At 33.5% G+C, this 23,860-nt stretch overlaps 2 protein-coding genes and 1 pseudogene across 3 annotated transcripts; all 3 read right to left on the bottom strand.

The window, feature by feature from the left end:
• Nucleotides 1-6: 6 nt before the first annotated feature.
• LOC132039933 (probable phosphopantothenoylcysteine decarboxylase) lies at nt 7-3,682 on the bottom strand (annotated as a pseudogene).
• A 1,293-nt stretch (nt 3,683-4,975) lies between these two features.
• On the bottom strand, nt 4,976-7,529 carry LOC132039406 (V-type proton ATPase subunit F-like). The gene is made up of 4 exons (XM_059429893.1): nt 7,524-7,529; nt 7,340-7,421; nt 7,068-7,150; nt 4,976-5,425 (listed from the first exon to the last, which is right to left on the bottom strand). Exons 1-4 carry the CDS (start codon nt 7,527-7,529, stop codon nt 5,261-5,263), a joined length of 336 nt encoding a protein of 111 aa, XP_059285876.1. The 3' UTR covers nt 4,976-5,260.
• A 3,013-nt stretch (nt 7,530-10,542) lies between these two features.
• On the bottom strand, nt 10,543-16,073 carry LOC132040069 (probable LRR receptor-like serine/threonine-protein kinase At1g63430). 2 transcript variants are annotated; one of them, XM_059430683.1, is made up of 13 exons: nt 15,899-16,073; nt 14,947-15,085; nt 14,511-14,582; nt 14,274-14,417; nt 14,026-14,175; nt 13,025-13,141; nt 12,875-12,939; nt 12,528-12,782; nt 12,167-12,372; nt 11,936-12,068; nt 11,697-11,854; nt 11,397-11,612; nt 10,543-11,082 (listed from the first exon to the last, which is right to left on the bottom strand). In XM_059430683.1, exons 2-13 carry the CDS (start codon nt 15,036-15,038, stop codon nt 10,837-10,839), a joined length of 1,854 nt encoding a protein of 617 aa, XP_059286666.1. In that variant the 5' UTR covers nt 15,039-15,085; nt 15,899-16,073; the 3' UTR covers nt 10,543-10,836. The 2 variants fall into 2 exon arrangements, with proteins under 2 accessions (XP_059286666.1, XP_059286665.1); XM_059430682.1 differs by lacking the exon at nt 15,899-16,073 and adding an exon at nt 15,289-15,791.
• Nucleotides 16,074-23,860: the final 7,787 nt, after the last annotated feature.

The following is a 23,860-nucleotide window of genomic DNA, read 5'->3' as shown; positions in this document are numbered from 1 at the left end:
AGTGAACCTAGAAAGCAAGTAGCTCTAAAGAGTACAAACAAGATAGCAGGGAGACAAAACAACAGGCAGAAGAACATCATGCCAAGCCATGTAGGAAATTGTACCAGATACAGGGTAGGATCCTTGGAACAACATTTTTGTGGTGAACTTCAACAACTATTGAACTTTCATGATCCATATATCATGAAATGGTGCTCCTACCCGATTCTGATCGCGAATTTAAGAAGAGTCTTACAGTTGAGTAGATGAGAGAAGGCTCCGCCATCGCCCCATTTCCATAATCTCCACAGGCTAGCCTCTTTGATACTGGTGGTATGAGAGAGATACCAAGCTCATCAATTGTCATAAGGTGCCGTTCTGTGAATGGGTTATTCCACATAAATGTATTCATGGCTGGTGCCACAAAAAAAGGTTTATCATAGTCCCATGCTCGCACGATGCAGGTCAGCAAGTTATCACACAATCCACCCGCAATCTACAACACAAATATACATGGTAATTTATGTGTGCCAAAAAAAAAAAAAAATAGTAACCTTAAACGACTTTATAACCATGAGACACAGATCCTTCATATATTTTATTTTAATTATGAAAATTCTGGATAGCTGTTTACAGAATTTCCACACTTGCCACAGATCTTTTCAGGATACTTGGTCATGGGCACACTAGTTTCCAGGGTTCCAAATTCCATGATAACTTCAATGAGTTGTCTATCCTCAGTCAGATTAGTCACTTTTCGACATTTATCTGAACTTCATAATACCACCACGGTTAACTAGTATAAGGAACGAAATTCGGTTCCGGCAGTGGAATGTATATCCAATATCATGAAAGTTTTTGATGAATAAAAGATATAAAGAGATCACCTTTCCAAGCGTATTTGCTGACAAAGGAGCAATAACCATGATATCAGCCCACCTACGGAGCTCAATGTGTAGCACGCTATCACCTACCTTGTTCCAAGCGGACCATTCATCATCATCCGTATAAACGGCGACGTCTTTATGACACTTTGTCTATGAAATCAAGAGCACCTTTTGTTACAACTGCTTTGACTTCTGCCCATTCAGAAAAGCAATGACATAGATTTGCAAACTTGATAGCTGCCACGCTTCCACTTGCAGCTAGCAGAATGTGAGGTTTCCGTGAAGCATTGCTAATAAGAACTTGTTCTACCCCTGAAGTTATAGGCTCCATGTTTCCTATAACCTGTGAAAGTCAGAACGGCTTCTCCAATTGTATCAAGAGAAAAAAAACACAATAATTTAATGAGCATGCACCCAAGACAGATAAAACAGCAGATACAACGGAGATCACTTGCAAAATCTCACAACCTTATTAATCTATATTGCCATTCCGTTGAGATAGCACTTTCCATTTTCAATGGAGTTGATTAAGATGCCGTGACTCCATATAACTACTCAGATTTGCAAACGAAGGCTTCATCCACAACAATAAGAAGAATGACAACTCTCCCTTTATGCAGAGATCCAAACCAAGTAGTTATTCAGGAGAGAAATATTATGTCAAAGAACTAACTTTGCATAGTGAAGCACCATTCGTTATAAAAATTAGGAAAGACTAATGTGGCAGACAGTCACTCTCCATCTAGTATCACAATAGAATCTTCAATTCTTCGGCATTAACGCTGTTCACTTCAAACACGAACGCATACACAAATGAAATACCATCCGCGGTTTAGTACCACATCATTGGAGCATATACCAAACTCCAGCAAAGAAGGCAAAGTAGAGTTTTTATAAAAGATACAAATAGAGATTTGTTCAGACGTCCGAATATATATGTATATTGTGCTAATAATTGGAATCTATCTGACCAAAACTACAATGTTTCTTTTGTCAAATTCATTAGTTAGATCACCCCATAGTGTTTGATAATCCTACATACTATGTACTCAAAGCTAAAATTATCGACTCTGCATTGCTTTAGTATATCTCTTGTCTTGAAACAGTTCAGTCGTTTCATTATTACTGAAATACTAAATGACATTCATTTTGTTCTTTGTTTTAAAAAATGACATTCATTTTGTTCTTTGTTTTAAAAAATAACATTCATTTTCAGATTTTGGTTTACTTTTTTTAATCCTAAATCGCTAAAAGTGATGAAATTGAAACCATCTGTTCATCTTAAAGGGGACTTCATGTTACAATTCTCAAATCCATTATCTATAAAACCTTCAAATGCCCCTAGTAAGAGCTTTATTAACCTTTCCCTAGTACAAAGGAGAAAAAGCCACAAGGGTGTCTCTTCAGCCTTAACACAAAGCTAGACTCCGATCCACATATGTTGTCCTGTCTGCCTTATATACGAGTACAATTCTTTCTATACTCACGTCCCTTTTGTTGGGGGCGCTATGTTCATATTGCAGGTTAAACAAAAACTCAAAAGTCGTGTATGGATATCAAACCAGGGGCTTCAATAGAATCCCCTTAGCCAAAAGATTACACAGTGCAAAAAGGATAAAGTAATAGTGTGTATATATGTGTGTGTGTGTGTTTGTGGGGGGGGGGGGGGTGTGAATATTGAATCCCCTCGACTTAGGTCCATATCTTACGTGTGAGACTTTAACATTTTTTTAGTCCCCATACTAAGGACCCGTTTGACCAAGGATAGTTTTCACTTTTTTTGTGAAATATTATTCCGGACTACTGTTTGGACATAGTATTGTTACAATTTTCCCAATAAGCTGTTTTCACAAATCACTAACAAAAATCCTAAAACAAATCCAATTTGTGTTCATTTCCAAACACAACTCCAATTTCCAAATAATATTTTTAACTTGAAAACAAATACAACTACCTTTTTTTTTTTTTTTTTTCAAATTTCTCAATTCTTATGTCCAAACACAAAAGGTGAATTGATTAAATGACCCTCTACAAAATATAACAGATCGCCTATGTGTTATTTCAGAATCGCTCATGTATACATAGGGTCATATACCTCTATTCATTTTGTAAAGACCCTTTTAACTAGTTTCCTCCCAAAGACACAACTCCAATTTCCAAATACTATTTTCAACTTGAAAACAAATGCTACTTTTTTCCAAATTTCACAATTCTTATGTCCAAACGCCCACTAAATTTTGCTCCATTTACAATGGTATGATCACTTGAGGTAAAATCAGTGGTGGAGCCACACGTAGTTGAGGGGCGACACCCCTTCGTCGGAAAATTACACTGTGTAGCTAGGTAAATTTTTTATTTTTATGTACATATATTACATATTGACACTCCTTGGCTTCTTCATGAATTTACTTCTTTATATTTTGACACCCCTTAATGAAAATTCTGGCTCCGCCACTGGGTAAAATTATAGTAGCAATTAACTAGGTTAAATGGTAAACCTCATATATATAAGTCATGCACTTATTCATTTGATACATGCACCAACACTTCATATTCCCTTTAATCAGTTCCACATTGGAAATTATAACAATACATACATTTCACAAAGAAGAAATGAAAAAAATATACCTGAAAACAAAGGGAAAATAAACATTTTAAAAAAAAAAAAGCATAAAAGAGTAAGATTAAAGAGTATTAAATTTACCTTATTGAGCAAAAGCTTGTGTGGATTGAAGTGCAAAATTTGTGAATGTGTAACTGTAAGTGTGAAAAGGGTGGGATAAAAGTAAAACGATTGCGTAGTTTGTGCTTTTTTCAATGGAGAACTGGGATTTGGAGTATTTTTTTGAAAAGAAAAGTCTATATACTTGGGCCAAAAGCCCATTGTAGGCTCTATTTTGGGCCTCCATCTCTTTGACCCAAACCCGTGACTTTATAAAACTTTATTTTATTGCATTAAAATCATTTTTTTGTGCAGAATTCCCTTCAAAGGCACTGATCTTTAATTTTTGTCCTTCGCCTAAAAACTCATCGGTTCAGGATTCGAACCCCCATTTAGTCAAAAATTTTAAAAAAATTTGCAAAACAGAGTTTTGGGTTCAAACTCTACCTTTTGAACCTTATAAGGCAGAGTTTTGGCAAAAGTTTGCCTTAAGGCCTAACTTTTGCCCGAATAGGCCTAGTTTTTGGCAAAAGTTAGGCCTTAAGGTAGAGTTTTGCCTTAAGGCCTAATTTTGAGTAAAAGTTTGCCTTAAGGCCTAACTTTTGCTCGAATAGGCCTAATTTTGCTACAAACCTCTGCCTTGCGATTTTTTTTTTTTTTTTTACTGAGCCGTGTTTCGAACCCAAAACCTCAAGGTATTAGGCGAAGGGCAAAAGTTAAAGACCAGTGCCTTTGAAGGGAAATCGTGCAAATGACCCCATTAAAATTGATAACTTATTTTCCGTAACGAAAATATTTTTTTTTTGATCGGGCCTATATATTTTTTGTCGTGGTAATGGAAGAACCATTCTACCCTGTCTAATAGGCAGGGGCAGGGCGAGGATTTTTATTAAGGAGTTTAAAAATATGAAGAAGTAAATACACGAAGAAGCTAAGGGGGTTCAACATCTACTATATATGCATAAAAGTTAATTTTAATCTTATATACAGTGTAAATTTTCCGCCGAATGGGGTCCAGATAACCCTCCTATGCCCCTGATCATAGGAAGTCGTAAGACAATTTGTCTAAGGAAAGAGTCACCCGATTTTATCTAAATATCACAGAAAGTTCATAAGAAGGCGTTGCATTCACTATGGGCTTTCTGTGATATTTAGGAAAAATCAAGTTACTTTTTTGTTATAAAAAATAGTTTAGCAACTATTTGTGAAATTCAGTAAGATGAGTAATTTTTTGTTAAATAAGTTAAATAAATAACTTAGTGACTTTGGTACAATAAAGTGAAAATTGAATGGTCACCCCCATAGTTAACCTTACATGGCTATGGTGTCAAATTTGATCAATAAATGCGTAATTACTAGCAAACTTGAACAAGTTCGTAAATTGTGTATAATTTATTTACTTAAGGGAAATTTAAATCACATACATTATATCCATAAACACAATGCATCCAGAAAGCACATACATTTTTGTTGTTCAATAAAACTCCATTCCAAGATCAATCGTACAATAAGTGCAAACTCAATAGAGAGGCCAACATTCAACTTATTACAAAGATAAAGTATTCACGCAAGCAGTGAAAACAGATGCAGTATATAAGTGGCAGAACGACTAAAGCGAGTTAAGACACAAGAAAGATTAATGAATAAATCTTAGGACAATAATAATAGAAGATACATAATAAAATGGTGAACTAATAATTGGGGCATATGACATGTGTAATCCATTTTTCACTCATCGTCTTTCAGATGCCACTGATTCAGTAGAGAAGAGGTACTTCACTCGTGAAAGAACAGAGTCGTGAGAAGGATCATATGGATGGTCCTTAGAAGGAATCTCCAGAATGGCTGGAATTGGTTTGTTGTAACTATCAACCAAGAATCTAATCATGTTTGCAACCTGAATATGAAAAACCAATGTTATATTAGCTAAAGTTTGACGCAAAATGGGAGCAAGCTCTTAGTGGATCCAGAGTTAATTAGAACAACTACAAATAGAGGCAAAAGAGGAGCAGCTAGTCCCTTGAAGAGACGCAGGCACAACATATAAATTGCTAATATTTGAAGAAAACAAATACAGTTCAGAAATGCTGAATTGATTACTGTCACCAGAATGCACGATCTTAGCTAGAGGTAGTAAATTTTGAAATATTTGACTGGAGTCACCGAAACAATTTTTTTTTTGGTAAGGTAAGGTAATTCCACTAATGAAAAAGTACCAAGAAGGTACCAAATTACAAGAAAACCAGACAACTACATTCCCAGAAACTCAAACATCTCTAGATACTGGGACAAATTATCAATCAATCTACTCCTACACCAAAAGTATACGCTTTGTAAACATCTATCCTTAACAGAAGAAATGTGAAGTTTCTTATCATCAAAAGTCTCCAATTTCTTTGTGGCCATATGTTCCACATTATGCATAAAGGTATGGTCCTCCAAATCATCTTAAATCTTCTGTTCACAACCTGGTTCTGACTGCAGAAAGCAAATCCTTAGTCAATGGAAAGTGTTTGTACTTTCTCTTAAGTTGTTTGGTGCAATTAACAGGTAATTTATGTCCTCATTATTAAATGCAGAGCACAAGCTCATATTGGACAAATGGCCCTCCTCTTTGCAGTCATAGAAGTTGGCATTATCTGGCAATGAGCCAATGACTCCTCAACTTTGCTTTTTAGACGCCATTCAAGGTCGACTTTGCAAATACAAGTATACCAGGCAAGTGGTGGAACCCAAGTTATTCAGACTCGGGTGCGGGTGTCTGATACGGGTGCGGATCTAGATGTCGGATCCTTCATGATCTAAATTTTAAGATTCGGGGATACGGATCCATGTATGGGTATGGGTGCAGGGATTCGGTTAAAAAAATTCAAATATCTAAAAATAGAGTTATAAAACCTAAATTATGGAATATTATGTGGAAAACTTGAGGAAACAATATTGATCAAGAGGAGAATCCTAAAGGAGATAAAAGGAAAGACAGTGACATAGAAATTTTTATATACAAGGTATTCTATTTTCTTCAATTTCAACTTAGCTTTAGTTTCGATTAAAGAAATCATTGAATCTGTCCAGAATTTCTACGTCGGTTTTGGTCAAATATCCAAAATCGGTTAACCAAATCGCCGATCGGGTATGGATCCCACACCCACACCCACACCCACACCCACACCCATGTCATATCGACACGGGTGCAGCACCGAAAGTGAAGAGTCCGAGTACATAGGGTGGAGCTATCACATAATTTTTTATTTTGAAAAATATCACATAAAGATTTTTTTATGAAGCTCAACTTCCTAAATCATACACTGATTAATTATTTTCCACTTCTCATATCAAGCTAACTTTGGGTCTAGGACAGTTAAATTTTGCCCTGTGATGAGGTACTTCACAAGTTCAAAGCTAGGCCGTCATACCTCCGATTAGCACTAACATAATAATTAATGTTCAACATTCTCCATGACAAAGATATAACCAACAGTTGAAATGATGCCATGCATCTGCCATAAAAACAAGAGAAAAATAGAATAAAAACTCACATATTGGCTGATTAACACAATTGCAATGTCCTCCCTTGTGGTGAATTCTTTAAAAGCATCTTCAATCTGCTTCACCGTTGTTTCTACACCATAAGAAACCGAAATTTAAGCTACATTCTTCTTCAAAAATAAAATAGAGTGATACAAAATGAAAAAGCTCCATCACTGACAAGGACTTAATAATCCTAATCAAGCAACCTTGATTTTCTAATTTCATAATTTCTTCAGCTATTAAATCAAATATTAGAGAGAACAAAAAGTTGAAAACATACTTGAATCCACAATAAGATAGTTAGTTTTCCTCCTCAAATCAACATTGCCAACTCCTGCCAATAAAAATCCAGTGATTGTATCCTACGTTAACAAGTTATTTCCATCAGATGAATGTGTATTTATCTCCATACATTTAAATGTACATTCAGCATTTAATAATCTAAAAGCTTCAGGATGACAAACAGACATCAATGTCTACTGCATGCAATGCATTTATACAGCAAATTAAGAACAACAGAAATAGAACCCCATTCACATAGCTTTGCCTTTAACAAGTCAGCAAGTACACTAATGAGAATATGAATTTTAAATTCCAAAATTTCCCTGTGATTGCCATAAGATAAAAGGAATTGAGTTGTTGAGAAAGTTCCATAACAGTTTAACACTAACTGTATACTTGATGCCTACTATTTCTACATTGTAGTTTGTTCAGAAATAAGATTTAAGAACGCATTCAATTCCATGATACAATTCAGTTTATACACCATCATTTACTCCTATGAATCCATTCAGGTCAAAAACAAGAAAAAGCGAGGCACGGTTAACCAAAGCATCCAAATCAATAAATTAAATGTTTGTCATACATCAGCAGTTCAGAAATTATGTCGTAAAACCTTAGACAAGAACAAAAGGAAGTAGCACCAAATATTTACACACATATAAAGGCATCCTATAATAAACCAAGAACAAGAGCTGATAAAGCTCACTAACCAACAACAACAACAACATCATGCCCAGTGTAATCCCACAAGTGAGGTCTGGGGAGGGTAGGCTGTATGCAGACCTTACGCCTACTTTTTGAGTAGAGAGGCCATTTCCCCGTTTCCGATAGACCCTCGGCTCAAAAGAATAAATAAAGCTCATTAACCAGAAATGATAAAGAGACCAAACATCAACTTAATTCTTTTCTTTTTGGTTTAAGTTTCCCGTACCCAAAGCCCACCGATGACTTATAGAGATTTGCACCGGGAAAGCCCACTAAAGGGGGCCGGGGGGCGGGGGGGGGTGGAAGTGCAGAGCCCCAATCAAATCAAGGGGGGTTCATCGGAAAAGGGCAAGTTACACATCTAGCCAGTCGGACAAAAAAAAAATTACATTTGCTAACCAAATATACAAGAAATATACACTATTCTGCATAAAATATATATATTTGATGTATCATATACAAAAAGTATACATTTGGCAGAGCCAACAACCAATCAATGGGGTTCATTGGAAGAGGGCAAGTTACACATTTAGCTTGTCGGACAAAAATAATTACATTCGCTAGCCAAATATACAAAAAAAAAAATACACTATCATGTATACTTTATGTATATTATACATCTATATACAAAAAATATACATTTGCTGGCTATTATTTCGGTGGGTGGCTATTTATGTCAATTTCTCATTGGAAAATCATATCGCGCAAATAGGGAAAAACTATTTTTTTGTATATATAAAATGTTGAATCTCCTTGACATAAGGAAGTTAACATTGTAATTTGTTTTAGATTAAAGATGCCAAGAATACCAATTTTAAAAATACATATGAAATCACATTGCTTCATAGTGAAAGATTAAATTGTGGAATTACCCATCAGCTATCATAGCAATGAGTGCTGAGCTATTTGTTCTAACTGGAGCTCTGTTGGCCATCTATACTCAAATGATTGTAACCCAAACTACAAGACAATTAAGAAAATGTAAGTCCATCAAATGGCAAAACATAACTTGGTTTTTAGCAAAACATAAATTGTGGGATTCTGATAAAACATCAGATGTAAATTAAGTGCAAAACAAGGAAATGTGGAAAATCAGAAACCAATTTAAGATGATGAAAGAATATACATCAAATGTAGATAATATGATTGAATTAACTACTAGGGACTAACTTGGTGACAACTTTTGTTAATTCAGAGAATGAATCACAGTGGGGCTAATGATTAGAAGAGATCCCAGACTATTCAGTCGTTGAAACTGAATATGAGGGTGTGTTTGGCACGACAGTTTTTTGTAGAATGTGTACGAAAATAAATCACATATATTTTTATGTTAGGGAAGTTAGAGAACAGGGGGTCGTTGCGATGTATAAAATTCAACACATCAAATACAGTGTTTAGTTAGCAATTTAGAATCTCAGCATATTAATTTATTAGGAAATCTATATATTATTTCACGAAGAATATAGAATAACTAATAAATAAATAACTTATCTCTGCATAACTCTAACCAGCAACTAAACAATGTAGCATCCAATACTTATAATTCTACCCCACGGCACTTCACCCCAATGGAGGATGCCACCACCGTGCTGAGTTATTTTCAGCCGAATTCAGACACATAATTGAAATATATGCTGGAAATTATTAAAATTTTGACAAAATTAAATTTGACGTCATAATTTGAAAAGTATAATGAACTTAGTGCCAAAAACCTTGAAAATGGAATATATCAAATTTAATTCATGAGTAGGCATTTAGTAATGTTGGTTATTGCACACTAACTTTCACCTTGCTTTGGTGAAGGTTTGAATCCCCACATCAGTAATCCCCTCCCCCATTTCCCCTTCCCCTTCCCCTACCCACTATGTAATAAAAAATTTTAAAAAATAAATTAATTCATGAATCTGCCTTAGCCCCAGACCACCCTCTATCCCATCTCCGAAAAAGATATGCATCCAGTAAAATAATGATTGGGCGTATATTTTTGGTATACTAATTATGTACTTAGGTAAAAGAATCAAAATACTTTACCAATCTTACTGGTTGTGAAAAAAGATACTCCCTCCGTCCCATAATAAGTGTCACCTCAGCCAAAAATTTTTGTCCCATAATAAATGTCACCTTAGGAAACCAAGACATAAATTGATTAATTTTTTTTCAATTCTATCCTTAGACAATAAAGTAACATCTAAATAATGATTGAAAACGCCACATAATAACTTGGTATTGTTGGATTCCTAATGTCAAAAGGTTTACTTCTTGTGCATGCTCTAATCAAAAGGTAAAAGTAATTTATTTTTTATTATATAAGGGTAATTTGATAAACTTCACATTGCATTATTAATTTTTTAATATGCGTATTTCTAGTTACGGTGAAACTTATTATGGGACTCAGGGAGTACACTCCTTAAGTTAAGGAAATGGAATTCCTAAATTTGAAAAACTATGCCTCAAATGGAACAAAGAGCCTTCAAGACTAGGCACAAGTCCCACAACTAAGAAAAAGGATAATTGCTGCATTGACTTTCATTCACTATTAACACTGTCATTGTAGGTCCAGTGTGTAACTTTGTATACAAGGTATCAAGACTAGCATCTTTTGAACTCTATATATTTCTACCAGCATGCAAAATGCAAAATTTACATAAACTCCCAATAACTCCCGAATATTAGGAAGGAGAATGGAGTAAGAGATTACAAAGAAACAACGGAAAAAATAGATAGAAAATGTGCTAGAAAATTAAACATCTATGATATATATGTATACGGTTAGCTTTGTATCTTTGGCAGTTAGGGTGAGAGTGCAAGCTCAGCCCATGCCAAAGACGACGCCTTGAGCTCTGCAGTTATGGATGTGTCGATTTCACTCTCCAACATAACACACAAATCTCTCATGGAAGTCCTGCTACTGGAATTCGGGTGGATACAGAGATTCACCACCTCACAAATCACTTTGAGGTCTTCATATTTGAAATGTTTCAACTCGGGATCTACAACATATGGCAATACCTCCGGCACTTCAAGGAACTCTTTGGCCTGCAACATCAAAGTCAACTTGAGATACCATAAAGGGATAATTACATTTTTTGGACCACTCAAAAGAATAATAGGCAACAAATGTATAGGTTTCGCATATTAAGTATAAATATACATAATACATATAATATAGATAAATATACATACAATATACATATTCAATGTATAGGTTTTGTATATTTTGGCTAGCATCCGAAATTAATTTCAGGTGACGGGCCAAAAATGAGAAAACCCTAAAAAATTGGCAAGTCCAGGTTCTACATAGAAAGTTATATCATATACAAAAAACTTATCACATGGAAAGAAATGCTTACCCAATCTACTAAGCACCCTTTGTCTTTGCAAGATGGAGGTCTTCCGCTGATTATTTCGAGCAGTAGTACTCCAAATGCATAGATGTTACCCTGGATGTCAAGATGACGGCTCTCTAGAGAATTTGGAAGGACACACATTGCTCCTTCACTACTGATAGCACCAGAATTCCTTTCTGATCTAGCAATTATCGATTTCCAACTTTCAAAATCAACAAGCTGCACCAAATAGCCAGTACCATCAACTACAAATTTTAAGTGTAAATTGGTTCTGCAGCAATGATAGAGAAATCTATGACTTACCTTGGGAGAGAAATCTTCTGTGAGATACACAGAATTTGAATTCAGTTCCGATATAGTAAATGGTGGGTCAAGTTCCGAATGGAGATATTTTAGTCCTTTAGCGATGCCAATAACTATTTTCATTCGCCGCGTCCAAGATAGTTGGCATCCTTCTCCATCTGTTATAGGTTCAAAGGACTTGGATTTCAGCCTCTAAAACAGACCATAAGTGCATGTATACAATAGTTAATTCTACTTACAATGAAGGTGTTCATATAATGTCCCGTTAGATGCATACCCAAACACCAACATCCGTGTGAATGGACTGCTCTCTCTGCAGTAACCTAGAAGTTTTGCAGTGTTGTCATGGTTTATTCTGGCCAATTCCGCTACCTGAGTTTGTAAAACCATAGAAGTTACAGCATTACAGCAAAGATGAAATTTTTTGGTACTTTTATTGCACATGAGAGATCAGCAATAATAAGTTTCACCTCTTTCTGAAAATAAAGTTCTAGATAGGCGGTCCACTGCTCTTCTTTGATACAAAGGGAAATTACAGCAATTTCAGGTCCGCCTTTCATGGTTCCTTTGTAAACCAAGCTGTCTGGTGAGGATCCAATAATATTGCTGAAATCTTCACAAGCTACCTCAAGTTCTTGTCTGTTATATCTTAGAACATCCTTTAGCATCTCGGTATCTGACGAAGAAATATTCGTTACTAATAGAATTGTGAAGTGTAATTGATGCTTCTGAAATCGTAATCCTCTAAGCCAAAAAACAAAAAACAAAAAAAACGTCTGGCAACAAAGAATCAAGTAACACTCATGGTTACTGAAATTGCATGACACTCACCTACATAAACAGTCATATGGTCTTTCTCACTTGCTGATTTCTTCCAAGGGATGATAATTGAAGATTTGTTCTTACACTTCTGAATCGCAGTCAGAATAGCCACAAGTAAGAGAGAACCTGCAATAACTCCGGTCACCACTTCTAAAGCTAAAAGCCAGGTAGGTTTCGAAGCAGACTGATGTTTGGCTCTTCCTTCAACAAGCCGATGCTTATTATTGGTCTGCGCTGCATGGCTTTTGGCAGGTGGAGTGCCTCCTATAATTCAAAAGTTAAAATAATCAATTCGGTCCTATTAAACTTGATCTTTTCAACTGTGACTGATAAAAGTTGTATAACAGATTACATACCACATAAAGCAGTAGACCGCTGCTTGGGATCTTTTGCTTGAAGACAATTTCCTTGAAAGCTAGATCTACAGCAAGAGCAAAATAACAGCCATTCAGAAATAGAAAATTAGAGTATAAAAAGCGCTTGTGGATCAGAATTAGGAACTATACTTTGTAAGGTAATCCAGACACTTCGGTATGCTTCCAAAGAAGAAGTTGAAGGAGAAATCAGCAACTCTCAGTTGAGATAAACGACAAAGACCAGTAGGTTTGGCACCAGAGACATACCTAAACAAAAACGAAAGAAGGTTACTAAGAAACCAACAGTGAGATAAGACTTAAATGGATTTATATAGAACAATAATGAGAAGCTCAAGCAATCATAGAAGGCTAAACTGATTTTCTTGAAAAATATACAATATCGCCGACATCAGTGATAACTTTTGAATATACATGGTGAACTCTTTAAGATTCCATAACATTCATTGTTGTTGTCGATTTTAAGGGTATAGCTTAACCAAATACTTAACAGAATGTCGACCAATTCATCCATAACCCCTCCTCAAAACTCTCACAAGTCACCCCCAGATGCATTAAGGAAAATTGTGAAGTTTCCAGGAGAACGAAAAATATATCATATTAAGTTCAAGTACAACATACATACATGTCAACAGAAGTCCAGCAACATCAATCAAGATGACAGAAAAGATTAAACGTTAGCCATAGACTCTTTCAACGTCCAGATATAAGGCGGCCAAAAATATTGCAGCAAAATCATATGCTAATTGAGATACTATGGGTTCATTAGAAGATTAAAAAGATATATAAATTCAATCAAGCTTCAAATATCCCAAAAATTTCAAATGTATAGTGATCTTAAGTCCTGGCAACATTACATTTTAGGAAGAATCATTTAGTAAGGGTATAGTTAGAGGCTAAATAAATGATTCCAAGCTTCAGATATCCCCCCCCCCCAAAAGATAAAACAAAGCAGCTTCATACTGTACAAATTGAAAAATCTAATGAACCATTTCCTTGAAGCCTTGCAACATTATATCTTCAACCAACACAGACTCATGATGTAATACCCCCGTATCAGCACCAAAGATTAAAAAATGCATAAAATTGAAGGAAAAAAAGAGAAGAAAAAGCACTGTCCATAATCAACTTACATGCCATGCGCACTGGATGTAGAATTTGAGCCGTTACTGGCAGGCAGTGTTCCTTTGAGCTTATTTCTGTCCAGACGAAGTTCCTGAAGGTATTTCAAATCACCAATCTCAGAGGGCAATTTACCCGTTAATGCATTGGCTTGAAGGTTTCTGCACGAGACATAACAAAATTAGATGAGATAAGGGAACTTCATGGAAGTCAAAAAGGAAAGTTCACATACAACAACAAACACTTAAATTTCACTAACATTTTAATAATGTTTGACAAGTTACCAAGCTGGAGAGGAATTGGTCCTGTTAGCTGGTTAGAACCCAAATCCAAGACCTTTAAGTTTTTCAACAAGCCAATCTCCTTTGGTATTGTACCGATCAGTGTATTTCCATGCAATATCCTGCATATCACCAATACATAGCATTAAGCTTTTACCAAATCTTTTACGCAGCAGAGTTAGAGATATAATTGTTTCATGGAAGAAATAGCTTACAGTTCTTGCAAAGACGAGATAAAACGCAAGTTCGGTGAAACAAAACCCTTCAAAGAAACACCAGAAATATTACTGCAAAATTACAAAGACAGGAGAAAGTGTAAATGCATATTAAAGGCTCAGTTGTGCTACTAATATGTATCAAAAAGGAACACAATAAGTTGCATCCAATTGGGAAAAATCAATTCAATAAACAGATACAGTCAGACCTCTCTATAATAGTCATCCTATTATAACAACCTTTCACTATAACAACCATATTTTTTGCGGAACCGATCTTTCAAGCTATATCATATTATATATATGTTCTCTACAACAGCATTTTGCTATAGCTGCCAAAAAGTATCAGGATACAAACGATGTTGTTACAGAGAGGTCCGACCGTAAAACGAAAAATGATAATGAAAATGCCATAAGCAAAAGACACATTTCTCACATTTTAACGACATGATCTCGGGCCATCGAGCAAGAAATTCCAGACCAGTTACAAGGATCTGAATCTAAAGCATTCCAATTTGAAAATACCATAAGTGGATCTTCATATATAGCTTCCCTGAAGTTATTTAAAGCATAAACTGTTCAAAAAAACAAAAACAAATTACTCCCATTAGCATTTCATCAATGCACTATCTAAACACAACAAAACCAAGATCTTTACTAGTACTAAATAACAGCATATAATTCCCTACATTGTCCTAAATTATATGAATTAAACTCCACAAAATCAATCAAATCAAGATCTAAGCAATAAATACAAGTTGAAATTGATAACACATACCTTCATTAGATGGAAAAGCATCACATGTCAGAAAAAACAGTCCAATAGTAACTAAAACTCCAAATAAAACCCAAGTTTTCATTTTTCTTCTTCTTAAAGTCCACACAAAAAAAAACAAAGCTTTACATCAAACCTGAACTGAAATAACCCATTAGAATAACAGTCAACAAGTAAACTGCAAAATAACTAAAGTTGGATAAATGGGTTTATCAAGAAACAGAAAAAGAGAAAGTAGGAGCTTTGATTATAATAAAAGACAAAATTTTGTTTGTTCGAATGAGGGAAAAAAATAAAGAAATTCAGAGAAAGCTTAAGGATGAATCCAAGGTTGTACTAACTCTTGCTGTCTCAGTTTATGTAAAAGTATTTCACTTGACACGAAATTTAATAATAGAAGCACACTTTTAAAATTTATAATCTAAAATAATTATTTTTGAGTGAACTAAATCATTTCAGCAAAATAGAAAATTTAAAGTTAAATTATTAATAAAATATAAAAAAATATTTTTTTTATCTTGACTAAAAAGAAAAGCGTATAGCATGAATTGTATCAGTTGTATATAACAAACTCAAGAGTGGAAATTAGAGAGTGAAGTTGAAAGAAACCTACTACTCTTTTTAGTGTGTCCACTAGCTAGTATAGAAGACTTATGTTCAAAGAGAGTTTGGTGTCAGAAGTAGAGACAGTTCATAAGAACAAAAAAAAGATTTTTTTTTTTTTGAGAGGAAAATGGAAAAAAAAAAATGGAAGTAAAGAAGAGAACTTATAGAGAGAAAATAATGAAAGTAAAGTGGAATATTGCAGATGCATAGAAGTGAAAAAAAGAATGTATAGAGAGAACATGGGGGTATGTAGGTCGGATGAGATGAATTAACTTCAATTTGTTTTTGTTGTACTTTGTCGATATGTTTTGTATGTTCTTGCTTCTTTTTTTCCTTATCCTTTTGTATATTCTTATCTGCTTCTTCACTTTTTTTGTTTTATGAAAATTAAACAGGAGTTAAAAATGTGATATTTAAAAAGGACAAAAGTGCAAATATACTCTTCAATTTTGTGATTTAGAGAAGATATACCCCTCATTAAAAAGTGATGTATATATATCCTACCGTTACAAAATGCTATAAATATACCCGTCTTTACACAAATGGTGCAAATATACCCTTTTCACTAACGGAATTTTTAAAAAAAAATCATTTAGCTTACTTTTAAATTTTAAAAAATGTCACGTTGCTTTAAAAAAAAAAGTCTACCCATTTTTCTAGTAGACATATTTTCTAAAGCCACATGGTAATTTTTTTTTTACTGGTGTCTTGGGTCTGGTTAGCTTAAAAAAAATATCCCCGTGACTTTAAAAAATAAGTCTATCAATTTTTTTAAATGAACCAGACCCAACCCACCAGAAAAAAAAATTACCATGTGGCCTTAGAAAAATACGTGTACTAGAAAAAAATGGGTAGATTTCTTTTTTTAATTAAAAAATAAGCTAAATGATTTTTACAAAAAATTATGTTAGCAAGAAGGGTATATTTGTACCATTTTATAATGGCGGGGTACACATACACCACTTTTTTAACGAGGGGTATATCTGCTTTAAATCGCAAAGTTGAGGGGTATATTTCTTAACGAGGGGTATATCTGCTCTAAATCGCAAAGTTGAGGAGTATATTTGCACATTTTTCCTTTTAAGAAATTAAAAAAAAAAAAATGAAACAGTTAAAATTTTGGAGTATAAAGTAGGCGTTTGGCCTTGAAACCAAATATTTTTCTCTTTATTTGGAATTTTGAAGTTGGAGTTGAAGACGGAGTTATGTTTGATTATAGTTTTTGCAAAGAATATTTGATTCTTTGAAAGTAAAAGTGAAAAAAGGTGAAAGTATGGTTTTAGGTATTTTCCAAATTCCTAATACAGCTTCTAAGTTATATTTGGAATGTTCATGGCCAAATATTAATTTTCAAATAAAGTAAAAAAAAAAAAAAATCTCAAGGCCAAATGAGTAAAAAAGATCACTTAATAAACTAGTCAAACTTACTTTTTTCAAACTTGAAATTCTTCTTCCAAAATTTCTCAAAAGAATCAGTTCAGTGTATAACTAAACGATATCTTGAACTTTTGTTTTAAAACAAATTGAAAATAATGGACATTGAATAACTGTAGTTTCTGTAAGTTTTAGAACTATATATTCTGCCCAATTTTTTCTTTTGAACGTTTACTTTTCCTTGTCTGATCCCAAATAATCTGAATTTTTTTGATAATGCAAATAATCATCTGATTCCAATGAGCAATTTATTAGTTTTCTTGGAATTTGTATACACTTACCGTGTTGACTATAATAAGTACTTACTTTTCTTAAGGAAAACTACAAATATTGTACCAAGTATTTCTTTTTATTGCTAATTCCATTAAAATGTCCTCATATTCCAACATAGATGATTACTCCATCCGTTCTAAATTATTTGTCATGGTTATTAAAATTAGTTATCTCAAATTATTTATTGTTTTAAGAGTTCAAGACACAATTAATTTTTTTTATATTTATTCTTAGTAGAATTTTATCATTAATGGAGATGACACATAAATAGAGCGGACATTTAATGGAAAAAGATTAAAACTTAGACATAAATAAGAGGGTAAAATTAATCAAATATTTTGGCTTTAATATTATTTTCAAAGGGTATTTTTTTCCTGATAAAAGAGTGAGTATAAGAAGTCCACCTTTTATCATAAGCTGCTAACTTTTTTCTATGACTATCAGCTTGAGATATTTAAAAGGGAAAAGGGTCAAAAATGTCATTTCTTTGGAAAAATGGTAAAATATCATAAATTTATTTTAGGTCAAAAATATACATCTCATCCTTAAAGTTTTCAAATATCTTTTTTTTTGACGAAAATTATCCCCAAAATAATCACGAAATCATTATTTGCTTAGTTCCATCATTTAAACCTTGACCAACTAAATAATAACCCATAAGATCCCTTTATTCCCCAACCTCAAACTTCAAACCTACGTATTGGGGGAATAAGGGGATTTTATGGGTTATCATTTATTTAGTCGCATTTTGATGGAGCGGGTTGCACAAAAAATGATTTCGAGTTATTTGGGGGATGATAATTTTTCGAGGCAGGATATATTTAAAAACTTTAAGGATGGGAGGTATTTTTGACCCAAAATTTTTGAGGATTTTTTAAATTTTTTTTGAAGTAAAGGGTATTTTTGACCCTTTTCCCTATTTAAAAATGCAGTCAAAAACCTATAAAGACTATGTATGTACCTACTAAGGCAACAATATTGGAAAGAGAAGATCAACAAAAAAGACGAATCTTTTCATATTTATCCTCCAATAATAAAAAAAAGCTTTGTTCAAACTACTATTTACTGTTTCATTATGTTATAGTGACATTGAATAGATTAATGCCTGCCATATCTTTATTTTTAATATAAACAAAATGAAGTCTAACTTCAATAGTAGGTGGGACAGAAGACAGGGGATTTTTTTTATTAAATAAACATGGAGGGTCGTCCTTGGCAGTGCTTCCAAGCAAAACAATACAAAAAGTGACATTTCTTATTGCCTTTAAAAAAGGAATAAAAAGAAAAAGTAGATTATTTCTAGTTCAAAAAGAAACTTATCAGTAATATGTTTACACTAAATTGAAAAACTTTAATTCGAAGAGTAAAAATTATAATGATAATACATGTCAATTAATTATAATTAATTCAGAAAAGTTTATAACGAAATACATGAATTACATTAATTATTTATTGTAAAACATTAGGTGCATTATAATTAATTAAAAATAGAAAGTAGATTATTTCCCTGTTTGACTAGGAACAGTGGTCAATTGTTATTGGTTAAAAGGTGAAGAAAAAAAAATGAAAGGGATGGGAAATATTTTTGGCCTTTCATTTATGGCTCTGATAAAGACCAATATGTTTCTGGCAGATATTATTTCTTTATCAAAATATGCATGAAAGATGCGAAAAGTTGAGAGATTTTTCTTTTCCTATGAGAGAGGGCTTTCTTCTTTTTTTCCATTTTATTTCTTTTTCTTTAATTTCTAGACAAAGATTGTGATTTGTGAGCCTTTGTTTGTGAGAGTCTTTTTTTTTTTCTTTTTTCTACACAATTGAGAGTTGCTATCTTTATTTATTATTGAGCCACTTATAGGTTAATTTGAATTTCAAATCACACTCTTGGCTTTATATTCTAATGAGAATCATATTATCACTTAAAAAAATGCTTACATAATAAAATTAAATTTTTTGTAAATGTATTAGCTTTAGTATGCGTGAAAAATTCTAGGGAGAAATAGGAATTATATCTTGTAAGGCTTTAACTTTATAGTATTATTTAAATAATTACACTACCAACTTATTCTAAAATCAACGAGAAGGGCTAGTTTATACTTTATAGTAACGGCAAATCAGCTCCTAGTAAAACGTTGGTAAATATTAAATATTTTTTTTAAAAAAAAAAAGTAAAATGTTGTTGTATCTGACATTTTAATAATAAAATAATAATATCAAATTACTCCCTCCGTTCACTTTTACTTGTCCACTTTGTACTTTTCACGTTATTTAAGAAAATAATAAATGAAGCGCATAATTTATCAATTTATCCATATTAATTGGTGCATATTTTTATTGGATTTGAAAAAATGATTTGAAGTGAGTATTTAATACTATGGGTAAAACAGGAAGAAAAAAGTTGTCTTATCTTGATATGCGAAAAATGACAAGTAAAAATAAAAATATATTTTTGGAATAGTGGACAAGCAAAAGTGAACAGAGGGAGTATGTTAATTGTCATGGCGATTAAGTGGAGAAAGTGCTCATAACTTCCATAAACTACTACTACATTTTTTCCTTATCATTACTTCTTTCTTCCGCTCACCCATTGTCCATCCCATTAATTACTTGGTTACTAAATTATCGACTAGCCCATTATCACATGTTCTTATAATCTCATCAATTTATCAACCCACTACCATCTTATTCATTTCATGGAAGAGCTCCTACATCTATAAATGGAAGCTTTTCATTTAGTGTGCTAAAAAAAGTAAAGTGTATTTGTGAAAAAAGAAAATTTTATTTTGTTGAAGGAAGGTATTCGTATTGGTGGAGCTTTGAAATCAACAACTTGTCAAGAGTTTATTCGAGTCATACAATGTCGTTTGGCGGCTGTTGTACTCAAGAGAATCATTGTTGGTAAAAATCCTACCACAAGGACTTTGATCTCCTTAGAGAGAGAGCGAGATATTCGCGCGTGCCTCAACCTGAAGAAATTATTATTCAATATGTTTTCTATTTTTCAACTGTAAACCCACCCACCAGACCACCACCCCAACCCCCCCCCCCTCCCCCCCCAACCCATAAATAAAAAGGGTGCCAGTATATTCAAAATTCAACTACTTGATTATCTCCACATTCACTGATTTTAGTTTAGTAGCTAATATTTTAAAAAGAAATGGCCCCATTCATCTCATGCTGTAGATATTATAATAGGTGCATGCTTTCCTTTATTTATGTACTCTTATGTGATCCGGCAGGGCATGCTTTATAACTTCACATACTAAAAATTATCATAATTATGCTGATTAAGGTGTTAACAGATATCCAATTGTTTTACTTGTTTTGTCCGCCTATCTCAAAATCATTAAACCATTTAATGATAAGTTCTGCATTAGTGTTCATATTAGGAAGTACAAGGCTCAAGGGTTAGGTATTTTGTCCCTTTCACAATCAGATTCATTATATTAAAACGCAAGAAATTTCTCCAAACTTTTAATTTTTAAAAAGGAGGAAAATCAGTAGGTGTACGTGTAAGTAGTACACAGTTCATGGCTAGTAAATTATAAGCAGTTTGACATCACATCATACATTGCAAAGCATAGGATATTTATTTGTCTATTATTCCCATTAATGTTCGACTAATTCAAATTTTCGCCGAATATTTAATTTTAGCAATTAACAACTTAAGATCTTCCGGTGAAAGGGCTTCGAATCCTCGGCAGATTATAGCACATTTTTAATGACCTGCTTACATAAGAAAAACATTTGTCGCTTAAAAAAAAATATATGTTATCTCTTTCATAGTTTAATCTTAAGAATCATGTATAATTTAAAGTGAAAATGCATATTATCTCATAATGGTTAAAAAAATAAAAATTCATATATAATAAATATGTATCGTATTCATTGATTTGATAGTAAACACTAAATGCAAGTAGGTGTTTTTTTCGTATCTCGTATTAATTAAGATTACACCTGGAGAGTGTAACACGTAATTACCACCAATTTCTAATGTTTTTTAGAAATGAAAGTTGTAATTGCATTCATCCAAGGAAAATAAATTCAATTTGATAAAATTATCACTGATGGGGCAAACAAACCAAATCATATGGAGTAATTATTTATAATCAGGCTGAAATTTAATTCTTTATACTTCTCAAAGGCATCCGTAAAGAAATGATAAAGAGAAACATCGAGTAATCAAAAATAATAATTTGGATGGTTGTTCTTGTTCCCGTCTAGTAGGTAAAAGAGAAGGAAAAAAAAAAGTAATTATCAGGATCATTGATGTCATCTGAAAGCGGAATTGGGACAAATAGACAATTCATGTCCATGTCAACTTAGGCCTCATTTGTTTTCATTAAGATTAAGACGTACGAATCGAATGCGCATACGAATGATTAAGATGTTGTCTCTAGGTACGAAACATTTGAATGATTAAGACTATTTGTTTTTCAACATCTGAATGTGCATAATGTATTCATTTAAATATAATAAATATACAATTCAAATAAAAAATAACTAAATATCAGAAAATAAATACAATAAAATAAAATATTATTTGATAAAAAAATGAAACACTTATGTTCACTAGTAATGGTGGAGATGATTTGTAGTCGTGGAGGGTGATGAGTGGAGGTGGAGGGGTGGGTGGGTGGTGGGTGGTTGGGGATGAGGGGTGGGACGTAATGGGGGTGGTGTGGAGTGGGGTTGGTGGTGGGAGGTGGGAGTGGGGGTGGGTGGTGTGGGGTTGGTGGTGGGTGGGTGGTAGGGAGCGGGGGTGGGAGTGGGAGTGGAGGGTAGGTGGGGGTAGAGTGGGGTTGAGTGGAGGGTGGTGTTGAGGTAGAGGGGTGGGGTTGGGGGTGGAGCTTATGGTAAAAAAAAAAAAAAAATCATAGAAGAATGCCTCTTAATGATATTAAGACTTGGTTTAAGATCTTAATGATTAAGATCTATCCAGACCCAATAAGTGCTTAGATCTTAATGCAAACAAATGAACTTAATAGCCTAAGGTCTGAACCATTCAGATTCAGACCTCCAATAAGTGCAAACAAATGAGGCTTTAGAAGGCCATAAAATTACTCCTAACTCCTAAGCTACGTCTGTTTATTTATTATATTTTATTTATTTTGTGTTAGCACAACACATTATCTCCTGACTTTGTAGGAGCAAACACTGGATTTTCTTAAGGAACGTGTAAAAAAAGAAACACAACAGATAATTTAAGACGGAGGGAGTATAATATTAGATCCGCTAGCTTTCACTATTAATAAGCAAAATGAAAATCTTAAAATAGAAATAGCAAGACCACTTTATTCATGGAAAGGTGCACATAATGGATCTAAACATTAAATTTCGGGAGAAAATGATCTCACGTTTATCTTTGTTAGTTTCCCCCTCTCAGCATTTTACCTTTAATGTAAGATCACTGTCTCTCAATCACCGTAATGTCACCTTCGCCTCCACAATTTTGTTGAAAATGATTTAAAAGTTAAATATCTTATACTTGGCCTTGTTTTACTATTAGGAGGCGATGTGAAGTTTTATCATTGTTGTTGATGATCTGATCACAAGGATTGGTAGAGTTGTGTCGATGGAATTTTACCAAATGTGAAATTGAACTTGGAGTTCCAGTGGGTTGATTTGAGGCTGGATGGTGGTTAATTTGAGCTTGGAGACAGAGACCTTACCATTTGAGATTTTTTAGTATCGAAGAAAATGATGTTGTTGTCGTCGCCGAAACAGTAACCACTTTTTCTAGAGTTCAATGGAACATTTGGTCTATTTCACACTATTTAAGTTGACCCTTTTTCCTTATAGAAAAGGCTCATGTCTTGGGAAGCTTTCGATGTTAGTGAATAAGGACATATTTGAATCAATCTTGTAATAGTAAAAGTATATTTGACCCCAATTATTAACGGAGAGCAAATTTAAACTATTTCGCAGTATTCAAAAACAAATTTAAACTGTTATCTTTTATTTAATGATTGTCTTCAACATACTCCATCTAGTAACATATGAGACCTGCTATAACCTGAGGGTATCTTGACGGTTACAGAATAATTAAGATGTTGAAGAGCAAAAGAAATGCCAGGTGTGATATGAGTGAGGAAATTGAACTTGTCAACTCGTTTTCCAAAACTCCCAAGGATTAGGTAAAAGGATCTCCTAGGGGCTTTGAGTTTAACCGTGAGATCGATCAAGAGGCTTATTATTGATCACATACAACGATTATTACTTCACAAGCAATTGATAAATTTATAGCATATAGAGCTGTCCA

Source organism: Lycium ferocissimum, chromosome 12, assembly GCF_029784015.1.
Source record: "Lycium ferocissimum isolate CSIRO_LF1 chromosome 12, AGI_CSIRO_Lferr_CH_V1, whole genome shotgun sequence".
In the NCBI taxonomy this organism is placed as follows: domain Eukaryota; kingdom Viridiplantae; phylum Streptophyta; class Magnoliopsida; order Solanales; family Solanaceae; genus Lycium; species Lycium ferocissimum.
Note: the sequence above shows the minus strand (reverse complement) of the source record. Positions and strands in the feature narration are given on the sequence as shown.

What these genes read in the sequence shown, in the direction of transcription:
- LOC132040069 (XM_059430682.1), bottom strand. Translation starts at nt 15,370, where the DNA reads ATGAAAACTTGGGTTTTATTTGGAGTTTTAGTTACTATTGGACTGTTT. An exon ending in ATTATATGAACACCTTCATT is followed by an intron (nt 11,855 to 11,935) that starts GTAAGTAGAATT and finishes AACCTATAACAG; the next exon opens with ATGGAGAAGGATGCCAACTA. An exon ending in AAGGGTGCTTAGTAGATTGG is followed by an intron (nt 11,083 to 11,396) that starts GTAAGCATTTCT and finishes TTGATGTTGCAG; the next exon opens with GCCAAAGAGTTCCTTGAAGT.
- LOC132039406 (XM_059429893.1), bottom strand. An exon ending in CTATCTTATTGTGGATTCAA is followed by an intron (nt 7,151 to 7,339) that starts GTATGTTTTCAA and finishes CTTATGGTGTAG; the next exon opens with AAACAACGGTGAAGCAGATT. An exon ending in TTGTGTTAATCAGCCAATAT is followed by an intron (nt 5,426 to 7,067) that starts GTGAGTTTTTAT and finishes TTTCATATTCAG; the next exon opens with GTTGCAAACATGATTAGATT.